This window comes from Anopheles moucheti, chromosome 3 (genome assembly GCF_943734755.1).
Source record: "Anopheles moucheti chromosome 3, idAnoMoucSN_F20_07, whole genome shotgun sequence".
Taxonomy (NCBI): Eukaryota; Metazoa; Arthropoda; class Insecta; order Diptera; family Culicidae; genus Anopheles; species Anopheles moucheti.
Window position 1 is genome coordinate 76,059,072 of NC_069141.1, and position 23,071 is coordinate 76,082,142.

At 40.0% G+C, this 23,071-nt stretch overlaps 1 protein-coding gene across 1 annotated transcript; it reads right to left on the reverse strand.

The window, feature by feature from the left end:
- Positions 1-1,656: 1,656 nt before the first annotated feature.
- On the reverse strand, positions 1,657-22,555 carry LOC128303156 (protein N-terminal glutamine amidohydrolase). Its single transcript, XM_053040018.1, has 4 exons — positions 22,257-22,555; positions 4,650-4,952; positions 3,491-3,615; positions 1,657-3,336 (listed from the first exon to the last, which is right to left on the reverse strand). Exons 1-4 carry the CDS (start codon positions 22,325-22,327, stop codon positions 3,200-3,202), a joined length of 636 nt encoding a protein of 211 aa, XP_052895978.1. The 5' UTR covers positions 22,328-22,555; the 3' UTR covers positions 1,657-3,199.
- Between the last annotated feature and the right edge of the window lie 516 nt (positions 22,556-23,071).

Here is a 23,071-nt window from a genome sequence, read left to right on the forward strand (position 1 = left end):
GATCTTCTTCACACGTGTTCCCGTGCTCGTTGGGGGATTTAACAAAATTACTCTGTGTTCTACTCTGTTTTTTTTTGTTAAAATGGACCAAAATATAAATATTTATTCTGGGCTGCACGAAACTGACGTGCCGTTGTGTAGTGCAAATTTTGTATAAGAGAGCTAAGTGTGCGCGCGCGTGTGTGTGTGTATTTATTTGTTTCAATAGTTTACTCTTGTTATATAATATTTTTACAAAACAGCTTCAAAACATGAAAAGTACGGAGGGCGGCAGTACGACGACTTTGGCAATGAACAAATGCTTCGGGCGAGTGTGCTAAAAGCGTGGCGCGATTGGTAAGATGTAAAAAGGACTCAAATAACTACAGAACTCGCACTTGCGGATACACGTAAACACCCGTAAACTTAGCGTTAGATAAGTCGTATGAAACATATGCACACATATGCAATAATAGTACAGCCTCCGCTAGTAGGCCCGAATTTAACGATTTCCTCACAGTTTAACTACATGTACTCCCTGTAAATACATTGTTGTACACCCGCTCCATTCGCAGTATATTCCGACAACAAACATTGTACTAACGTACGTAAAATTACAAAACGCTAACTTGCAACACCGGGGTACATTTAAAAAATGAACCAAATTGAAACCGTCCACCTAGATTTGGTAGCTAAAATATGTATGTTCCTTTCTTTTGCTATCTATAATAATATCAAAACGGACTTGTTACATAAAACTGCAAACAAAAGCACGCTAAAGAAACATCGTCCTACGCGACGTAGTCCGTGTGCGGTGAACTAATCACACACAAAACACAGATTGTCAGATTGCTAACTGAGTTAACTCCTAATTGAGTTGAATCACTTTAACCACGGACTATTTTTAAATGGAGTCGGTGAATGAACTAAACCATAAAGCACAACTTAAGTCAATCGGATCATATGCTGCTCGAGGTTACATCACTTCAGGATTATGGAGGATAATTATTTATTTTCCCGTGTATAAGAGACTCCTTGTATGTTTGGACAAATATTTATGAAGAAAGCTTTTCGGTGATAACGAACTTTCTTCATCATTGAAACTACTAGATTCTTCATCAATCTCATTGGAAATACTAGGTAAATCTTCTCATAAAAAAAGGAATCATCCATCTAAAAAATGACACTGGCCTCCGTGCCATCTAAGTTCATTGGAGATGTTATATTGAAAAATTTAATGATAATCTCTGCCTTTATACGATCACGCTACTGGATGACCCAGCTGCATTTCTACCCGAGGGTTGAATTTCTCACCTTGCCAGTTAGCTGGCAAGTCTGTCTGGAGTCAGAACATCTTGCATTCATCTTATTCTGGTTTTACCAACAAGGCAATAATAAGGCCAGAATAAGGCAAATGGTGTGGAATTCTCTCTCGAATTGTCAGCAGAGATTCCACATTGAGAATACCATGCAGAATGCATCTTCAACTTGTTTTATTCTGGTTCTACCATTAAGGCCAGAATAAGGCGAGAATAAGGCGAAAATGTTGTATGGCTCTCACGTTCAAATTGCCATACTGAGATCTCGAACGGAAGTTTAACGTCTCTTAAACCAGTTTAACAAAACAACAGTCTTTATCTTTCAAAAGAAATGTTTATAAAAGTGGAACTCTTACACACGGAAAAATACAATTAATTAACCAATCGATGGTGTTGACAGGAAAAGAAATAGTTCTGTTTGCATTGGAAGCATATTAAAACTTTCCTCAACTTAGTAGTTTAAAAGATCTAGCCTGAATCACGTTCAACTTACTGCATGTTATTGTGTGTGTGTATGTGTGTGCTTGTATGTTTATGTGAGTTTTTCGTTTCTGCATGTGTCATTTGTTATTTCATCATAATTCGGTTGTATGCTTGTTTCCTCTTTCTTCTGTTTTGTTTCACCCACGGGTAATGGTTTGGTAATGTTTGTAATTAGTTAACTAATATCACATTGTAGAGTAGAAGATACATTTCCATACATAATGTTCCGTTACGATTTTTCCACCTTTTGTTTTTTTTCTGTTTTCTTTGCCAACTCTTATTAGCTTCTCAATTAGGCTGTGTGCATTTAAGGGTAAACGCATTGAGAACGACCGTTTTTTTTGATACCATCTCTGCAGTGTGTTATTCCCCTTGAGATTTATGTTACGCTTGTTTGTCTAAACAACAGAAGTAATGTACGTGCGGCCTATGCAATATTTCGTCACTGGTTTGCTTCCATAGTTATCTTTCTTCTCATTTTTAGTAACCTTTTTGTCAGTGTTTTTGTGTTGCGGTTTGCTGATTTGTGGTGCACTTTAATAATGTATGTTATTGTGCTATGTATTTTTGATTTTTTTTTTCAAGGACGATGTTTTCTAACGCCTCATTTTCCAACGACGTACCGTTTTTTTTTATTACATTAGATAACAATAAGTCTTTGCTGCAACTGCCGCAATTCGTAGTTTGTTTGTTTTCTCTCTCTGTAGCTCTCAATTGGTTTTTAATGCTTGCATCTTTTTTTAGGGTGCATTATTTGATTTTTGATACCATAATACATATATTTTGCCCCTTGCTAGCCAATGATCAATGGTGCACTTTGAATAGTTAGCTGGCCTCATAGCTACTTTTAATAACGAAATTCATTGCCCAATAGTCGCACGAAGCTGTGAAAGCAGCTTTAACATTTGAAGGATTTTGTGGCTTTCGCTTCAAGCATCTTTTTATTCACTTTCAGCTATGAACTGCAAGGTGAGTTCATTCGCAAAAATTACCCCCTTGGTTAGCTATATTATTGGAAGCAATTTTAAAATGCTATATCGCTCCCCGTTTGCTTAGGCTATCGGTTTTGCGTTGTTACGTAGCGGTAGCAAACCCCTTACACGATTTTATTGCACTCATCGCCTCATCGCGGACACAACGATCCTTGTCCCGTTCAGCATTAAAACAAACAAAAAAACAACAACATGCTACCGACTTTGATGCTTCTTACACAATGGCACGGTGCGTATTCCTGGTGTTGTGTTCTGATAAGGTACCGTATCCCACGTTCGCCTCCGTAATAGCGACGCTTTTACAGTCAGTCGACGCCCGAATTGCCCACTTTACCGCGCACGCTAATTAGTTCTTCGCTAGCTATTGCCACCGACATCGTTAAACATTCGTACGCCGCGTAACGTCGTGCCTTGCTTAATGTGCTTTTAATTTTGCGTTTTGGTACCGATGTTCCGATCCGGCGGTTTGTAGAACTGTTGTACGAAATGTAGCAAATCGTACACCGCGCCCGGTCCTTTCCCGGGCTTCATGCAGATAAAGTCGTCTAAGCTGTGGGTGCTCGCTACAACAACAAAACAAAAAAAACGAGAAGAAAATAGTGTTTTAACTTTCCGTTCACTTTCACACAGTTTTAAAAGCAGCTGGGTCGGTCGCTAAGCGTTTAACATGGCCGCTCGGCAGGGTGAATTAAAAAAAAACCGGTACGATTTGCTTACCGCTTGTCTGTATTGGTGGATAGGACGGCGGTGGTTTAATCCAGGATCCATCCGGTCTACGCATATGCCGTCGATCGGACGAAAACTCTGCCAAATATTTTTCTGCCGGTATCACTCTGAAGAATCTGTACCAAAAAAAAAGAAACAATGTGTTAGGAGGGTTTTTTGCACGGCGTTTAAAGGTTAACAAAGGACGACAAAAAACAAAAATCCAACAATGAAAACGAAACAAAACGAATTAAATTTGACACCGCATCCCAACTGATTAACGATCAAATCAAAGCGTGCCATTGTTTTTTGTCCCTGTTTTTGGAGGGATTGAAAAGGTTGATTTAGGTGGTGGTGTGAAATCGATAAGCCTAACCATCATTCATTTTCTAACAGATACAGCGCATTGGGCACATCGCACGGGATAATAGTCCAAAAAATCAATATTTTATTAGAAACAAACCAACCAACGGTAACTAATCTGCAAATCCAACTATAAAGCCTCCATCTAATCTGGGTTTTATGGTAAATATGATTTTAAAGATTAACTAAATACCATTACCCGAGAACCGCAAAGAACGTCGTACCACAATTTGGTGCGAATTTTGATTAATATTTTTCTAATCACTGCTCTGTCCATACAGGATTTAAAAAGTACTGGGCGTCTCCATGGGACCATGCTAATTCCTTACTTTTTCTAATCGGAGATTTTGAAATAAAAAATACAAACAGGATAATATGTAACGTAATTTAAATTTAAAAATTTCCAATTCAAGCTGATTGCTTTTTATTAAATGTCTTATACATATTTCGTAAATATTTGATTTCGAAAAATGAAAAAACGATTGGTACCAAGGCATTAAACCGGTAAAACAGCAAAAGTCGTCTCAAAGGTTACAAAAAAAAACTGTCAAAACTGGTTATTAAACAGGAACACAATATGAGAGCTTAAAAAATTGATAGCAATAAATTATTTAAAACGTATTTGCATTCCACTTTATTTATCACCCGGCTGATATAGTTTAGAACACAGCGTATCATACAAACATCCTTATATAAAAATAATTATAAAAATTTATCTTGCCGTTTGTGTTTTGCAAAACCGTCCACTGTGAGCTGATGGCCAAAAAGGAATAAGGAAACTGAAACACCGACGAACGAAAAACCCTACCTGTGATGCTCTGGCGTTAAGGCATAATCCGATCGGAACGTTTCGGTAACGTATTTGTGGAAGTAGGTCGGGAACGGTAACGTCGTGTCTAGATCAAACACCAGACACCGGTTCGGTGACGGGTTGTGCATGAAAAATACGTGGTAGTCCCATATCACCAGCTTCTCATCGCCACGGCCCGCCTTCTGTCGCCACAGCGGCACGGTCCGGCGTTCGTTCGACACAAACACAGCGTAGCATTTCGGCAGCTCCGAAGGGTATGTTTTCTTCACTTGCTCGCACAGTTTCCAGACATTTTCTTCGCTAAAAGAGGGAAAAAACAGAGATGAGAGGGAACGAGAAACAAATACACAACATGATTAGTAGGTAATCCTTGGTGATGGGAGCAACAGCAAACATTTTAAGCGGACTGTATTTTATGGGCACTGTTATTTGTGAGATCACTTGAAATGGATATAAAATAAAACATCAAAGTAAAAAGTAAAGTAATAAAATTATGATAATTTTATTACAACGGGTCCTTTAATTCCATACCTCATCATAAATCCCCCAATACACTGCCTTTGATAATTGATAGCAACAAAAAGGACTGATTATCCTTTTTTTAAACATTTTTTTAATTAAGTATATTCTTCAAAAGTTTGATTCAATTGCGAAGCAAACTAAATGAGACATCAAGTAGTACTAAGGCTAAAATCCACTATCCAACATAAGTTAGATACATTCATATGCACTCTCCTGCAGGCTCTCGTTTGGTCGGCAAATACTTAAAAGCCGCATGCCCAACATTGAAGCATCGTACACAGCTCCCAACATCTGTTTCTTTTTTTTCCGGCGTTGTAGCAGCACATTATTGCCACTCGCCATGCATCACAACCAACGGAAGTGCACCAGCATCCGGGTTTGCGAGAGTGCTCGAGCATTATGCACATGCATGCTGCAGTACGTTTTCGGCAGCAAACGAACCCATCGCACACAAGGTCAACCATTTGCCAATTTGCCGGCGTATGTTCTTGGGCCACATCGGCAGAGATTCATTTTCCATGAACTGCGAAAATGTCATTTCCAAACTGCCAACAGGCACTGCGGCTAGGTACCGTTATCCAATTTCGTAATGAAAACTCATGGTTTTTTTTTTATCAAAACATGCTGAACCCACGGGTCCATGCCGTCTTGTTCACCATAATCTAATGTATTAGTACGTGTTTCTGTTCTGTGTTTTCCTTGGCCGTCCTTGAGTCCTTGAGTCATCTACAGCAGCGGTCTGGCAAAATTAAAACGTGTGAATTACATTATACATTCAAATTGGCATGATAAATTTGACTTTTATCTCGTTTATACTTTCGATGTCGTTTAAAGCTTCCTAAAATGATCAATTTAATCAATATCTCATATCGTTAGCATAAAACTTTAACGTGAAAGATCACCATGACTTAACTTCGTACCAAGTCTTTTATAGTCTGTTCATCACCGAATTTAAATGAAACAAATAACATTATATTAAAAATTGGATGTTACTTTCTCCATTGTGCACAATACGGGTTCAAACTCTAGCAGGTAGATTGACCCGAAGAAGGTTGTCTGAATGCGTAAGTCAGCGGTATCTTTTGCTATTCACAATCAAAGGCAGAGATGAAAACGGAGTATTTCAGCAGATTTAAATTCGATGAATGCGAAAGTACATTGCGACCTTAATTTTGGCGGGCTTTGTGCTAAGTCTTGATGGAATGTTCCATAAGCTCATATCAAACTCCCCAGATGCCTACGGCTTCAAAGCGCTTTCTGGAACACATAGCGATAATTTCTTGAACTTTACGGTCTGAAACCATCAGCTTGGCTGTCTATTGATTCTCATATGAAGAGTCAAGCGCAGAATGAATGTCCAAATGATCATTAGATCTATCTATTGAGCGAATTCGATTTTTCAATGTACTGTTTACTGTTCGTTTTTCAACACGACGTTAGACAACTTAACCGTATCTTTAAAAAAATACATAGAGCTAGAAATTTTGATTGATAATTCAATTTTATAATTCACACAGTTTCGAAGTTCAAAAAAAATCCAAAAACCGTTCAAGGCAACTCTGGAAATATGTATTTTGTATAATTATTTATCAACCGATTTGCCCATAAACCATTACAACGCCAACTTAACCGCTTAGACTATCACTATCAATAATCACTATCAATAAAATTCTACACACTTTTTACAACTCTGCTACTAAACAATAAGCTAAAGTAATTCAACAAATTTAATAATTTACATCAACCATAAACTCTTAAACCTTCTCGATAAATGATCACTATTTAATTGTCTTTACACCAATTTCACCGATAGACCAAAAGTTATGAACTTGCGAGAAGTCAAAATCAAGCTGCCGAACAAACAACAAATATTTTTCCACTTCACATTCCAATCCAGCGTTATTCTTTGTGCCCGATGCGAAACTCCTTTACCACCACTCGACTCATCAATCTTCTTTGGACGAAACCGTCGTCGGTCGAAATGCAAAACAAAACAAAAAAAGAAGGGCAACCGATTGGCAAACAGCGCGAAAAGGGCTCGCTTTTTATTGAGTGGATCGCATAAATCTGATGCCGGTGGAACGAAATATCCATCGATGTTCTTGCGTGGTCTCTTGAAAAGGTTGACGAAAGGAAACGACCTATTTGCCGAGGCATTATTTCCTTGGTGCTGCGAAAATCAACGCTACGCTACCTTGTAGCTTTGTAGAAAAACGCTACTGTAACCGTTTCCGGCCAGCAATGTACCATTTCGTTTTTCGTTTAATTTCGAAGCGTTTAGCATAATAAAACCCCCAAAAAGCACAATGGCAACTTACAGACTTAATTAAACATTGTTGATGTATAACGTCGTAACCCTAGCTGATGGAAGACGAATGCATTTACCAGGTTTTTATTTAAATAAACCCTTTGGTGTGTTTAAACAATTTTATTTGTTTGCATACAAATATTGTATAGCATTCCAAACATTTTTATTTTTATAACTGTTGCTAGTCCTTTAATTGATAATGTTCCCATTTTATTGTATTTAAATATCATATTTCTTGCTTATGCAAACAAACCGTGTGATTTATTCACAACTCAAACAACCCGGTCAGTACAACTCTTGTATACAGTGCGTACCATGCAAATGTCTATTACTTTATCATACCCTTCGTTACAGGGTACACAATGTGTACCTAGAGTGAAACGACTGTCCCGACGAGAAAATGGTGGTCCAGCATCCTACACCCACAGAGAGTGGGTATGTGACCGAGAGAATTTACCATCAAGCTGAAAGGCTATTAAGGCTTTATACACCGGCGTCCTGAAGAAAAGATAAAACACTTTGGTAGGTCGTAATCGAAGTGCATACTTCCCTGGTGTTGTTGGTTTTTTTGGAATGATAGCGAAAGTTCTATTTGCTTAGTTTGCCATAGCAACGTAAACTTCGTCAGAGTAATTGTATTTCTTTGGATTTTTTTGCATAAGTCATGCTATTCATCTTTGTCTGGACCACCACGTCGTAACAATCGTCTAGTAACCATGGTAGGCATCTGCTACAATCTACTTACCTACACAACTTTTCTAAATACGGATGTTATCAGCGTGCACAGCAAAGCATTAATAATTTTTATTAAGAATTTCCGAAGAATGTTTTTAGCAGCAGTTTGTTTTGTGATAAGTGGGAAAATTAAAATAATTTCTAGAATATTCGTATATTGAACTGGAATGTACCGAGTGTAAAGAGATCCTTCCAAAGTCTATATAGCATACAGGTCGATGCATATAGTGTAAGTTGAGTTGCTTAAGGCCCAGACTTTGAGATCCATCAAGCTCTAGAAAGCGTACCAGAGATACACCTCGAAATTGCACATTCCTTGGCAATCTGGGTAGTGGTTTGCTTTAGGTTTATCTGACAGTTCCACGCAACTTCAGATATTTTATAAAACACTCTATAAACAGTATCTCAGTATCAGTAGTGTCTCAGGCCTTCACTTATATGCAAAGCTTTCTGTGTGTCGAGTCGAGAAAGCTTTGAACAAAATCGATTCCAAGTAGGAAAAGCTCAAGAAATTGGAAAGAATTCCAAATTTATTTCGATAAATTCTAGGGTTAATTGAACGGAATTTTTTTTTTTATTTACTCAGGAACGGCCAGGCCGTATTGCTAAATTGAACGGAATTCAGAACTACCCAAAATTATTGGGGGTTTTAGGACTTTTTCTGGTAAAGTTGAAGTCATTTCAACACAGGCTGGAATATGCAGAGGTGACATCTTTCCACCTTTTACGTTCTTTTACCAGGTGAAATTAATTCTGTGCAAAGCTTTTCAGCATGATCTATAGAATCAAGCTTATTTTGATCGAGGATCTCCACATCTACCTCGACTAATTCCACCTTAGGTTGAAAAACATCAACAAAATTTCAACTTAATAATTTAACCTCTAGAACTCACTAACGCCATTAACGTATACCGTACATTCGCAAGGCCATTGCTAACTCCAATGCCACTATGTGGTGTGACACGCTAAAAAAAAATAAGTAATTGCAACTGAACCACACTAAACTCACAACACAAAGGGTAATAGCGCACCAAAACGTTTATTTACATGCACCCGCTTATTACGGTCCGCGCGGCACGCGCTTTTTTCTTGCTACAAAAGCACACTACAGATGATAAAAAATTCATTCATTGCTGCAATGATTTTCCATATTTCATTACTTTTGAAGACCAGCCAGAGCTCGGTCTCGCGCCCTGAGTCAGACTTTTTCCCTTGTTTTCATCGCTGCCCTCGAGCTTCGCGTGCTCCATTACTACTGCGCCACGGTTTACAGTCTCCAGTGTCGGCATGAGCGTGAATAGTTTGTTGGTGTTGTTTGCCGAAAAGCTCCGTCGTACAGCAGACAACGCATTTACATGCCATATTCAATTTTTACATGCCCCCCCACCAAACAAACGGCTTCTCGCATCGGCAATGGGCTCTGGCGCTGACTGGTCTGGTTTCTCGTTTCCATTAGAGGAGCAAATCAGATTGCTCACTGATTAACTTTTGGGCTGACTGTTATTTACTTATGCCATTTTCGGTTGTCTGTATGCGCCGTAGTCGGGTAATCACGATAAGGAAGGCGACCAAAATACAAATAGAACCATGCGGATAACGCGACGCGGTGGAAGGCACAGGCAGAATGTGTTTGGAGTATTGTTATTTATGGTGACACTCTTCAATATCGATGCTGGAAATTTAATACGCTATTTATGTTTATATTTGTTCCGTTCATAAATAATTTATACATTTGAGAATTTATTCGTAACCAATTAAGTTTGAATATATTTTAAACAAATCTTTCACATATTTTCCCTGTGAAACGACCACCCCAACTCTCGACAATTTATCAATTGTTTGCCATTATTACCTTGACCCCAAATGTATTATGCAAAAAGGGAAAGATGGAAGAACCGGTGGTTAATTTAGACATTAACATTACAATATCGATAACCACACCACGGGCAGGTTCAGTGCGAAACCTCGAAACACGCGAAAACTTACTACCAGCAAAGGGCACAACAAATCCATTATCATTACCATTATGCGAAGCACAACACCATCACATTACTTTATCTTCATACACACGGTAACGAATGGCGGAAAAGGTTTTTGGTGCGTAATAAATTTGCAAATAATTAGAAAATGAAATCCTATATTCCCTTCCCAACCTCGAACCAAACCCCCAGTTTGCTCCCGTTCCGTGCAAACGTGAAAGTCCAATTCATCATTACCGGCCGTACCGTGCCTCACGCAATTTCCAATGCAAATGAGATCCTCTCGGTGATTTATCGAACGGTAAGCCTCGAAAAGAAAAAAGAAAGCCTCACAGCAAACGCCAGCAACACGTACTAATTGCTGGTGGAAAACAATATCATTCATATCGGTAATCTTGTACGCTGGCTTGACATCGAATATGTTTAGTTTAATTTACAGAACTTTTATAGTAATTTAGTAGATGAAGTAGATAAGCAAACAGAACGGGGTCATTGGTCATTGAATTTACCCCACCGGCAAGCTGATATTTTTGCAATAAATAATTTTTAAAAGGCGAACAAAAAAGCTCCCGTGAGGATGTTTTGCTTCAGCAGGATGCGTCCGATATTCAATGTCTGAACAAAGGTGTTGCCGTAATGGGCGCGATTGGGTTGGAGGGGTTCTGTTTTTCTCTCTCTCCTCTGCTAATGGAAAAATAATTAGTTATATTTTTGGGATTCCACTTCCTTCGTTCGATATTTGAAATCTACCACCGCATCTCGGCCGAATTCGAAGGCGCGACAGCAGCGTGCGTTAATGTAATCACGTCTCGGTGGCTACCATTTCGTATCGAGGCTGCGTCTCTGTTCGTTTTTCTCGCACTCTCTCCTTCTGCTTGCGTATTATAATATATATGGTAATGAAAGATGGATTATGCCACTGGTTTGGGATGATTCCAATTAACAGCTTTTCAACGGTGAAAGCTGCTTACAGCACGGTTTCAGAATTTATCTCCAGATGTTAGGTACGGCTCGTACGGCTACAGCACGGGTTTTGGGGAAAATATTGTTACGCACTGTATTAGCTATGGGGAGAATGTGGGAACCATTTCTGGATTGTGGACAAATTGAAGTAGAACATTTAGAGATAGGTTTAGAATCTTTTTTTTGACTCCAATGCACCTTTTAGTTGGATCCCGTTGCACGAATTGAAGAGGAACAACTAGAAATGTTGAGTTTTCCGACGTTAAAGTGGTGAAGTTATTTTTGTTATAGTAAATATGTCGAGGTAGATCGGAAATACTTCAACATGTCTAGTACTTTGGTCACGTACAATCGATTTTGCAGAAAGCTTTAGCCATTCACACGTTTGCAAAGCTTACAGTCCTGTCAGTCAAGAAAGCCCTAAACAGCATCGAGCAAAGCGTGGACAACATTCAGATCTATCACTGTTTTGAAACTTAAACAAAGCTCCAGAATTGGATTCATCTTTACCAACTGCAACTAGAAAGCCTTGTATGTCTTAATGGTCCACTTCACCTTGAAAGCAATCAAGAAACCTTTGAAACTAGTGCTGTGGCTAAAGAAGCTTTCGAGAAGAGTCATTTGCATGAATCTTTTGGGAGGAGTCATTCACATAAGGAATCGATACCTAAAATATTCAAGAATCCTCAGAGCGGATCAAGGCAGCTTGAGGTCCTGACAGACATAGAGCTTGCCATTATGGAAGTCATAACTCTTGGATAATTCAAGGATCTTTAAGGATTCTTGAATCATTGAAATAGAGATTCAGCAGAGTAATACATATGAATCTTTAGTGAGGAGTCATTCACATCAGGACACGATTCCTCAAATATTAAAAATCCCCAAAGCAGTGGAGGATCAAACCAGCTTGAGGTCCTGACGGACATAAAGCTTGCCATTATGGAAGTCATAACTCTTGGATAATTCAAGGATCTTTGAGGATTCTTGAATCTTTGAAATAGAGATTCAGCAGAGTAATACATATGAATCTTTAGTGAGGAGTCATTCACATCAGGACACGATTCGTAAAATATTGAAGGATCTTCAGCGTAGTGACGGATCAAGGCAGCTTGAGGTCGTGACGAACAAGCTCTTGAATAATTCAAGGATCTTTGAGGATTCTTGAATCTTTGAAATAGAGATTCAGTTTAACGATTCATTCAGATTCATGAATCAGAATCAGATTCACCCAACGCCAGTTCAAACTTTAGCACCTCATATCAAAACTCCTGTACAGTATGTGGCACATGTATTGGCACATTTGTCGGTATAAGGTAAGGAATATAGTTTACATTCAACCGTATCCACCAACTCCCCCACAATTGGACAACCTCAAAGGTGTAAACCCCATTTGATGTGTTTGCCAAAGTAGACGAAGGTGAAAATTGGGTGACAGTGTCCCTGTTCTTCGCTTGACGCGCTCGTTACCTTTACGCACTCCATTGCCTCACGTCACGCACATTTGAGATGGATGTTGATTGCACGCACGTACCACACCTATTTGAGCAGCAACAACAGCAAAAGAAGAAAAAAAGCTGCCCCCCACAAAGCTTGCTAGTAGAAGAAAACCATTTCTTCTAATGCCTGACAAGGGTACAAGGTCGTAGAAAGGAGAACGAACTTTGGAAAATTTTGCCCCAACTTGGCCGGTTTGTGAAAAACCGATAAATAACTTGCACCGTAATAACGATCGCAAGGAACATTTTGGAGCGCTCTGCTTTACACCCACATCATGTATATTCACATATTGTATGTGGCAGTGAGCCTGACTTGAAAGTAATATAAGATAGATTCAATTGCAAATAAGACGAATACGGATGCAAATTCGTAAGTGCGTATTGTGTGAAGCACTGGAGATTCCACGTTCAATATGCAATGGAAGAAATCCTTCTCGACTTGAAAGTGTTGACTGTTTTTCACAATAAAACCATGAATGAGACCGGAGGGACATTAAACCATAACCCGTATCACTCCAATGTGTTAGGCAGGGACCAGGTGTTGAGTGTGCATGCGAATGAAGATGCCACCACGGCGTTTTATGTATCCACAAGGGAAGGTAAAACAATTCATCGGACCTCGTTTTCACACACACACAGGCATGCTGGCGTGTGGTGAGCAGACGATAAACATGTCGGCCCATACAGCAGCAGCAGCAGGGATTTATTCAAATAAATTCCATTCGGTTTTTGCAGTGATGCTAGTGAAGTTGAGCAAGTTGGAATTGATTATCTCTGCCTCCTCAATTGAGTCGTTGCTTTTATAGACGCGGCATGCAGCAGCAACAAAGAAAAAATGTGACCGGGGCCCTAGCGCGACTCCTTATGCTTATCATGCTGTTTGTCAATGTTTTGGTAATACTTTCCCATGCTTTATCGCCAGAAGACATGGGCACGGACTTTTCTTTGAAGCGCGCAAGAAGAAAAGGGACGTAAACAGAAAACCTTCTTGATCATTTTCTATATATATATATATAAATATAAAGATATGGTTGATGGATACGGTGAATACTAACCAACCGGCTACAAAATAAATCTGCCTTTGTTTATTTCCATATGGAAACATTTCGTCGGTAAGTGGTGTAAGCATTGCCATTCTCTGCCGAAACCCATGTTCATATTAAATTATGCAAATCGGTCAATGGAATTGTGCAAGCACTTCTCAACTAGCATGTGTGTTTGCTCGTTCAGTTACGAGTTTATAGATCATTTCACTAATCTTTTTCGCAGTTTAATTCTAAATTGTGTAAGATATATCTTTTTTTTACATAGTTTATCATTTTAATATATTTTTTCGAATATTTTTATATAAAAAACTGAATTTAGAATAATTTTCTTACCATATTTATTTTTTTAAATGCATTAAATAAATGGATCTTTTATTTTTATAAAATTTAAAAAATGTGCTTGCTTTTATAAAGTTTTTTTGTTACAAAACACACAATCCCAGCAGTTTGTTTTACCACGTTCACGAACCCAAAGGTAACAACAACAAAGCGGTACAGAAATATAAAGCTCCTGCACGGTAAAATGGTGCACGGAACGTGGATTAACCGTTCTTAGAGTCATCACAGAACGACCGAATCGAAACGCAAATTTCAAACCGAAATGTGGCTGTCTGGCCCAAACAAGTGCCGGAGATAAACCTTCGCATCGGCAAGGACTTGTAAACAAGCACACACAAGTGTGAGCAGCGAGTCAAATGGAGAATGGGGAAACCAAAAAAAAACACACACAGACAGACACACACCATCGTCTTTGATCGTCTCGGCTTCTTGAGGCCGGTATTGGGTTTGCAAGATAAACAGGCCGGATCGAAAGCTTTTCCAGCAAAAGCCCAACCCCAAAATGGCGTTGGGCTGGCCGAGGCAGCGGCTTAACTTGTCGTATTATTCACAATGTACAGCGAAGGATAGCGAAAGGTCATTTAGAATGTAATTCAGTAAACGAAAGAGAAGCGTGGTGGCTCCATTCCGGGGCTTCACTGTGCATAGCAAACATAAATGAAAGATTAAACAAACCACTGGCAACAAACATGGTTTGGGAAGGGAATGCCCTCATACATTGCGTCGCCGTTCAAGTGTACCAACGTTGCAGTTGCTCTCTTGATTATCTAAGCTTTTCCGTTTGGATAGTGTACATGGTGGTTTGATTACAGATCGTCTTAAACACAGATCTACAGAAGTGAGATGAAGGATGTTGAGCAGTTGAGAAGTTTATAATGGAAAGTCCACCGCCATGCTTGGGATCGACTTGTTTGGCTTTGGTAAAGAGACCCCCTTCGGTTACAATATCTCACCTGTGCTGTAAGCTTCCCATACGCAGGATAGAATGACTGCGTGTCTGTGGACAGATCAAAGCACAGCTAGCGAGACGAACCCCAACAACGAATGTAAATTCTATTTAGATAACATACTGTTTAATTAACTTCATTTAATTAGACTAATTCCACAAATTCTAATAGATACTTCTAGCCGTCTAGCTTATACTTACTCGAAGTGGTAATGATGAAACCCCCCGCAATATAAACACATGTAACAAAACACGAATTATTAAGATAACAAAATTCTCCCATTATTCAAAGCTAAGGACTAAATACTCACAGTTAAGAGTAATATAACACAGCAAGACCTTTTCGATGGGGAAAGCAAACTTTCTATAGAATTTGGTCGTTCTACCCAAACTCCAGGGTCCAGTTGAAGGAATATGCTAGATGGCAAGCAAACCAGAAAAAGGCCAAAAGCCAGTTAGCTAGTTTTGTTTAAAAACTAATGTTCATCCATTATCAGACATGGTCAAACTACCCTGTGCTTTTTGGAGTTCTAGAATTATTGTTGATCTTATTATGTCTAGTTCCTAATGACTATGCTTATGAAGACTTATTGCTTATGCTGACATTGCTGTGTATAGAGTGCGCTGCATAAGGATACATCCGTTAGATCCCACCAACTGAGTGAATCAGTTTAGAAGTTTAGAATTTACACACACAAAACGCTATCGGACGAAGTAGGAAATGTCGCAAACTTTCAGAGATTCTTGATGATTTTTTTTCTGTTCACTGTGACGTTTATTGAAGTTATTTAGACCACTATAAGCTAGATGATTTTATTAATAAACAATAATAATGATGTAAGAAGTGAAAAGCTTGGAGATTTCTACAAACAAAGTGCCCACAAATTAATGGCCACTGGCCATATTGCTTTGGGAAGATGTCTTCGAAGAGAAGTCGTCTACCACAGCAGAAATAAAAGGTTTTTTACAAAGATTACTTGTTAAAGCATTCCTTAACATCTTTAGGAAACTATTGAACAGGGTGTGTTCATTTGATCTTCTACTTACATAAAAACCTCAAGAGCTTTTGTCCAGGGCTGTCATGTGAGGCTTTTTTTATTTTATTTTGCCGAACCGGATATTTAGTCCTGAATATCGAAAATTGGTTACGATGGGATTTTGAACCGGTCCTGTCTTATGAAAGATACAAGATAATAAAACCTCAGAGATCTCATTCTACAAAATTCAACCAAAGCAAGCAACAACTGTATTACCAACGCCGATATAATGGTAACAGTAATACAAAAAAACTCAACTCAACTGCTTATAGTTCTCATAAACAATTTTATAAAAGGAAACTGTTTAAATGGGGCAATAACTTTAATAGTTGTTTAGTATGCAATTAAAGAATATTGCTTATAAACCACAGTAATCAAATTAAGTTTGACATAAAGACAGAAATGTGTCCTTCGCCTTATCTACACAACCTCACAGAAGTGCGTTCCACGCTGGTTATATAGTAATTGACCATTCCGTCGTTCTCTACGCTGCGGTAACATGTGATAACAAGCGGAATGCAACAGTTTCACAAGCGATCTACCGTACAACCCGAGCAACCATTCGCAAATGAAGAATTGCTCTAGAAATGTTCTTGCGGTGAAGTTAGCACATGATTTCCATATTTCCTTTCACCCCACCGGTTCCACCCAGAACCCTGTTACCTGTTCCCGGAAAATGTTGTTACTGGCCGATGCCACCGGTGATACCGGCCAGCCCCAAAGCCAAAGCGCATACCAAGTGCCTGCTTCAGGGCACTTGTTGGTTTTTTTTTTATTTCTCTCCATCTTCGCTTTAACCCTGTCAAGGGTCACGATGTGTGGTGTTGTGCGGATACCTTTTCCGCCGTGGGTTTCCATTTTTCAAATTACCATCCATAGTGCGGGGCACTCAGAACGGAACTAAATTATGGGTATGGGACCAGCAATGTGGGGCACCGTACAATGTCTGGTCGGACGTATATCAGCGGGTCTCTCGGTCGCCGGACGCCATCAAATTGGTATCGTCCTGGCCTGGCCTGGAACAATTCCAACCGATGGCGCGCTTACGATGGCGGGTAAACATACGCCATTCGCTTTACACTGGTGGCGTGCTGAGTGGTGCGTGCATCAAACCTGTGACCTGTGAGTCGCCTGCTTGGAGACGTTGGAGCCGTTGAAACGCGCGCCCAGGAAAAGCACACGGTGGCACAAAAAAAAAGGCTGTGAAGTGGTCATTATTATGGGTTAGCATGCGATGCGCATAAAAATCCAACCACCACGGTTTCTCCATTACGGACATCTCATTCGCAACGCTTCGCCTTACAAAACACTGCAAAATCCCTCGAGATAGATTTTCCCTCCGAAAAAGCGTGTGTGTGTGTGTTGGCTCAAACGTTGTTCTTAGCACACTTCTTCAGCCCTCGATGACTACTCGTTTAGCACAACGCAAAACACTACGTCCACGCTTTATTGGCCCCATTCGTCAGTTCGTAACGTGTCAACGTTACGTTCCGCTTCACTGCGTTCAGCTCCAGGGTGGCGAAGGACATTCGTCCGATCGCAACCAAAACCCATTTTTAAGACACCCAAAACGCCGCGACGGCAAGTTTCACAAAGAGACAAAGAAAAGCAATCTTAAAGTGTCTCAAAATCTTTTCAGAACACAACACCACATGTTGTTCACGCACAACAACAAAATAAAAGTTAGACCAACAAACTTCGGCACGATCATGCTTGCACGTGGCGTGTGCTTATGTGGTTAGTAAATTAAAAGCATTACACACATCGAAGGCACAACAACAAAAAAGAATCCTTCTTGTCATAGGGCCAACTTTCCAAAGCGACCTTATCAAATTAATAAACTTCAGCTCACTTCTGATTAGATGAGGTTTGCCTGTATGCTAACCGCCGTACATTCTGCTGATGATGGTGCTCTGCTGTTATTACAAAGCGTCATGCAAAATCGTTGTAACCATCAAACAAATTTGAAGTTTTAAAAGCTCGAATGCATCCAAGTGTGCTCTGTCACGAACTGTTATTGAAGTTGTTATTGTACATAACTAAGCAGCTTCTATTTTTTGGCAAATAAAAGAAAATGTTGAGGAGATATAAAATGTCGAAAGTTCTAGGTCAACTGAGAGGAGTCATTCGATTCCACGTAGTCCAATGCCCTTGGAGAATCACGAATTTTCAAAATGAGACTTCAGAATTTAGAACGTTCCAAGCGTGGAAAATCCGATCCAATCTAATAATATGGAATAAAAAGCTTCAGGATTTCGTTTATATGGTCAATATGACCAATAGCGAAAGGAAGTTGAAGTCAGAATTTTTTCTGCACATCTATTCTTCAAACACAGCCCACCCGAACGGGTCATTCCAATGTACGAAAATTATGCATACATCCACAGTCAAATTCGGAGAAAAAAAACCTCCCCATGCCCTGCCCAAAAGAATATTGCGTGACATTCAAGGTTAAAGCTGATAGCAGCTCAAGGTTCGCTCGCAAAGGTTATTGACTGTGAAGTGGAAGAATAAAAAAAAGCGTAACACATGTATATCTGATTGTTCTGTCACGCCCGTGCGTGCAAATTCCCCATGAGCTCCTTTTGCGACGTGTCTGACAGCGTAACTTGTAGTGGGCCTGTTGTCATTACATGAATATCTAATTGCCAATAAAATTACGCTAAAAACTGTCAACTCCATTCCGCCAAGCTGCCATGCGGTATGAACGCATGATTCCTTGTTTAAATTGTTTAATATTTCGAGTAACGAAACTTTGATAGACAAAATAAATGTTTAAAAGTTATTCTCAAAGATATTTCTTGGTACAGAATGTCCTAACGTTACACTTAGTCTGTAATTATATATTGATATAATGATGCTTAAAATAATTTGGAGTAACAACAATTTATTCAAAAATTCAAAATTCTCTTAATATTATCTAAGTATTCGATTAGTACTGAGAATATCATCAATTGGGTTAATATAAATACAAAGAAGATTTTAAAACTTAATAGTCACCCTGTGTCAAGCATGTGAACTATAAAGACACGTCACGAAGACGAAAGAGTTAGTGATTAGATAAACCTCCGCGAAGATAAGATCGAATAAACCAAGAGTAGCTCACAACTACAGTCTACACTTCAGGTTCCCCCCTTTTACTTTTTATTTAAAATTTTTTTTACTTAAGTATAATTTTTTTTTTATTCTCACAGGAAGGTTTTCTTAACTGTGTTCGTTGTTAAGTTCCCTTTTCGGTAGGTGAGTACCTAACAAGTAAATACACTCAAGAGTCAAATATTCGAACTCATGAATCATATCACCAACGTATGATTAAAATTAATGATAAGAAAATTAAGTAAAAAAAAAATACTAAACTAACTAACTAAGATTTTTTGTGAACGGTAGTAATCTAACGTAGACAAATATGTACAACCGCTTGAGAAAGGTTTAACACAGAACAGAGGATGGCAAAGAAATTACCATTATCGTTCACCCATACGCAATATTTGCACAATGACTGGAACGTGTTAGAATAATCAACATGGAACAACTGGCCGAATAAAATTGCCCCCGGAATACGATTGACGTTGACGGTCCGGAGGACGCATGATAATACGAAACCATTGCAAAGCCTCGGGCAGAGATACGACGAAAGATACGGAACCTAAAACATTACAACATTATTCAAAGGCCAGAGTGCAAATGGACCGATGGACATTGAACGTAAAAGAAAGCATATCCTCAATGTGCTCCGTTTCGGGTTTTGCGGTGCCACTGGCAAGATTCTGCTAACCTTCGGCGCCAAGATGCTTTTCATTTGCAGTTGTAGACGATAATGATGGTTGCGGGGTTACGGGCGAGCCAGCAGCAAACACTCTGCCACCCATCATTCTGTTCGGTGGGACGGACACGTGAAACGTCGTTGCTTCCCAAAAAATGTCATGCTTTTGGCACTCCCTTCGGTGCGTTCGGTTGAATATTTAGTCCAATATTGGCTACCCGTACAACGACGGTAATGTCCTGACACAGCAAGCAATTGTACTGTGCTCCGCAGCATTTTGGCCGCATCTTTGCCGTATGTTCCGACACGAACACGACGGCATAATACTTGCTGCACAGGTCCCACAGTGAGCATCACAGCAAGGCGAAGGCAAAGCCATAAAATACGATGAAAAGAAAACCCAAAGAAAGGCAAGGAAAAAGCGAGGGTTTTAGCTTTCCGTTTGTCTGGCGTGGAATAAAAACGTTAGCCAGTTTGATGACGATTGGGTAGCATAAATAAGAAAAAGGCAAGACTGTATAAACATTCTTATGTCTCTCTTTCGCTTAATTCACCCCACTGGAATGTCATACCCATCGCCTTATCGTCAATGATACGCCGCTTTCGCGCTGATGAAATTACGTGGATGTAATGGAAATGACGTTAATAGGTAAAATGTGCACCGGACCGCACGTTCCATTTCTATCCGCTATTCCGATTCCAAATTATTCCATTACGGTGCACAAAAATTAAATGATTAAAAATCTTTCCACTTTCCAGCGGAATAATCCCGCATAAAGGGATATCTCGGTACCTGGCATTTACCTATTTATGCGGCATGTGCTACCCCGGATATACTATTAGTCAGACCCCAACGGGTGTTTTTTTTGTGCTCATCCATAGGCATTTGACTGCATGAAAAAGGGGTTTTATTAATGAAATAATTCTCCCACTATATAGATGTGCCAGTGTTGCCAGCAGGCAGTGGAATAATTTATAATTTCAATTTCAATGATATTGATTCATTGATGCATTTATTCTGCATTTCGTCAACAGTTCAATAGGTTCGTTTGATGGTAAAGTCGAAATATAAGTTGCAATTATAAGTACGAAAACGTTTGCAGGGTTGTCGAACCAATTTTGGAATATTCCTAAGTTGAGCCTGAATACTTCCCAATTGCTGGATATATAATACAACATGAACTTAATTCTGGACAAATCGTCCACGGCTGACACATCCGTCATGTCGGAAAGTTCTGCAAGCGTTTGTGGGAAAGCTTTGTGGGAAGTTTGTGGGAATTCGCAACCCCTGCAATAAAAGCACTTTTGACAGTTGGCATTAGTAAGACTAATGGAATATTAATCAAAGTAGAATCATGATTAAATTAATATTTCAGTGATGTTCCATCCTGAAGAATATTAATCACATCAATGATACGCTAGTTAATCATAAAATCAGCGTGTAATTAGCTTAAAAAACAAGATTTTAAGCGACTAAAGCTTTGCTAAAATTACGTGTTCTAACACAAAGATTACTGACGCAATTCTCACATTATTGTACCAACTTTCCTTCTTCCAAGAATCCCAGAGCCAAATGAAACACCACCCGGAACGAACGGAGCACAAAACAGAACACCCAACAACGACGACAACATATTGGAGACCCACAAAAAGGCAACGAGAACAGACGAATTCCACACGCATTTTTGTGAAAGCATTTTGCCGGTCATGTGTAAAATGCGAAGAGGGCGAAAAAGCATCGCCGGGCTTACGAGAACACCACAGCAGCAGTGTGTCGTAGGATTGCATTTAACCTCACAACCTTTAGCATATTTCGGCCACACAAAATTTCCATCGTCTTTTGCCCGGCCCGGTAAGCCTAACGTTCCGCAAGCCGATACGGCACTGCGTCCGTTTGGCCGATTGTGTGCTCTTTTCGTGCTGGGTTCTCAGAACCGAATAAACGCTTCTACACCTACCACCAGGCGTCTCCATCGGTTTGCTGCTCGCTGTCGTATTTTTTCTTCCATACATCTTGCGGTTTCGCTCCATACTACTGCGCTGTCTCGCTCTTTCATTCACTGCGCTACAACATAAACAGAAGCTTTCTTTGTCGCAAAAGTGAACGCAGGCCGAAACCGTGTGTGCGAACCGTGTAGTATTTTTTTTTTTTGGTAGATGCGTGCACATGTTTATGTATGCTCGACGAGGCGAAAGGAAAACATAAATTGATGTTAGAAAGATTGATTGAGCGCCCGGGAGCCACCTTCCAGTGCAACAGCACCAGCAGACGATTGTTGTTGTGTCAAACAAATGGTACAACTTTTATCTCACTCACTCTCGCTGTCTCGCTCTCTCGCACACTCTTCAAACAATTATCCCTTATTTAAAGCGGCGAAAGAATTGCATGCTGTACGCAAAGGTAAGGTTTAAGTTTGCAGAAGGAAAAAACGGCGGGGGAGGTGGGCAATTATTAAATCATCACACTTACCAGTAGCACGAAACGTACGAACAATCGTTGATGTTTGGAAACAGCATAAAGTTAGCATCGTTTGTCGACATTTTCACCGCTCCACTCGTCGTCGTTCTTTCTCACACACACACTCTCTCTCGGCTCGATTCGCGCTCTGCGTTGGCTTGATGGGGATCGTCACTCTCCGCTTTTACTCTCCACCCAGCCCGTCGAAGCTTTTCCGGCACACACGGACACTTCAATCAAACGGCTGTCAAAATAGGGGTGGAAAATATGACAGGGGGATGCAGATTTGTCTCTCGCTCTCTCGGGGAGTGCGTTCGTGGAGCGAAGATACAGCCCAACAGTTGTTGTTATTGCTGAACGTCTTTCTCCGCCTTGCTGGATGCTGCTGTGTGCCGCTGGTGTAGAAACTTCGTGTTTCGCGGAGGGGGGTTTTATCCGCCCCTTTTTGCTCGTTTTGCGACTACCGCGACTACCAACAACGCCCTACACGCGTTTGCGATCTCAACGAACCCGCAGCCTCACTGTATCTCTTTCGCAGGACATGGACATGGACACAACACTGCTTAACAACTGGTCCGGACTGGACGCCGTGCCCGATTTGCAAATATTTTTTTGGGAAGAAGTAGCAGCAGCAGCCAAAACCAAAGTAAAAAAAAAGAGTGGGAAATACAAATATTCACTTATTCCCCTCTTTCATTGACACCGCTTCCACAAACACACCGCACCAAACCCTGCAAAAAGCACTCGCCACCACCCGATAGCTACTTTGATGGATTGCTGCTGTTTGACTTTTATTGATATTGCTCCAGCCTGTGGGGTTGTGTATG

Excerpts from the sequence above, each read along its gene's own strand:
- LOC128303156 (XM_053040018.1), bottom strand. The coding sequence starts at position 22,327 with ATGTCGACAAACGATGCTAACTTTATGCTGTTTCCAAACATCAACGAT. Across the intron at positions 4,953-22,256 it reads TCGTACGTTTCGTGCTACTG|CGAAGAAAATGTCTGGAAAC; the intron begins GTAAGTGTGATG and ends TCCCTCTTTTAG. Across the intron at positions 3,616-4,649 it reads TTAACGCCAGAGCATCACAG|ATTCTTCAGAGTGATACCGG; the intron begins GTAGGGTTTTTC and ends TTTTTGGTACAG.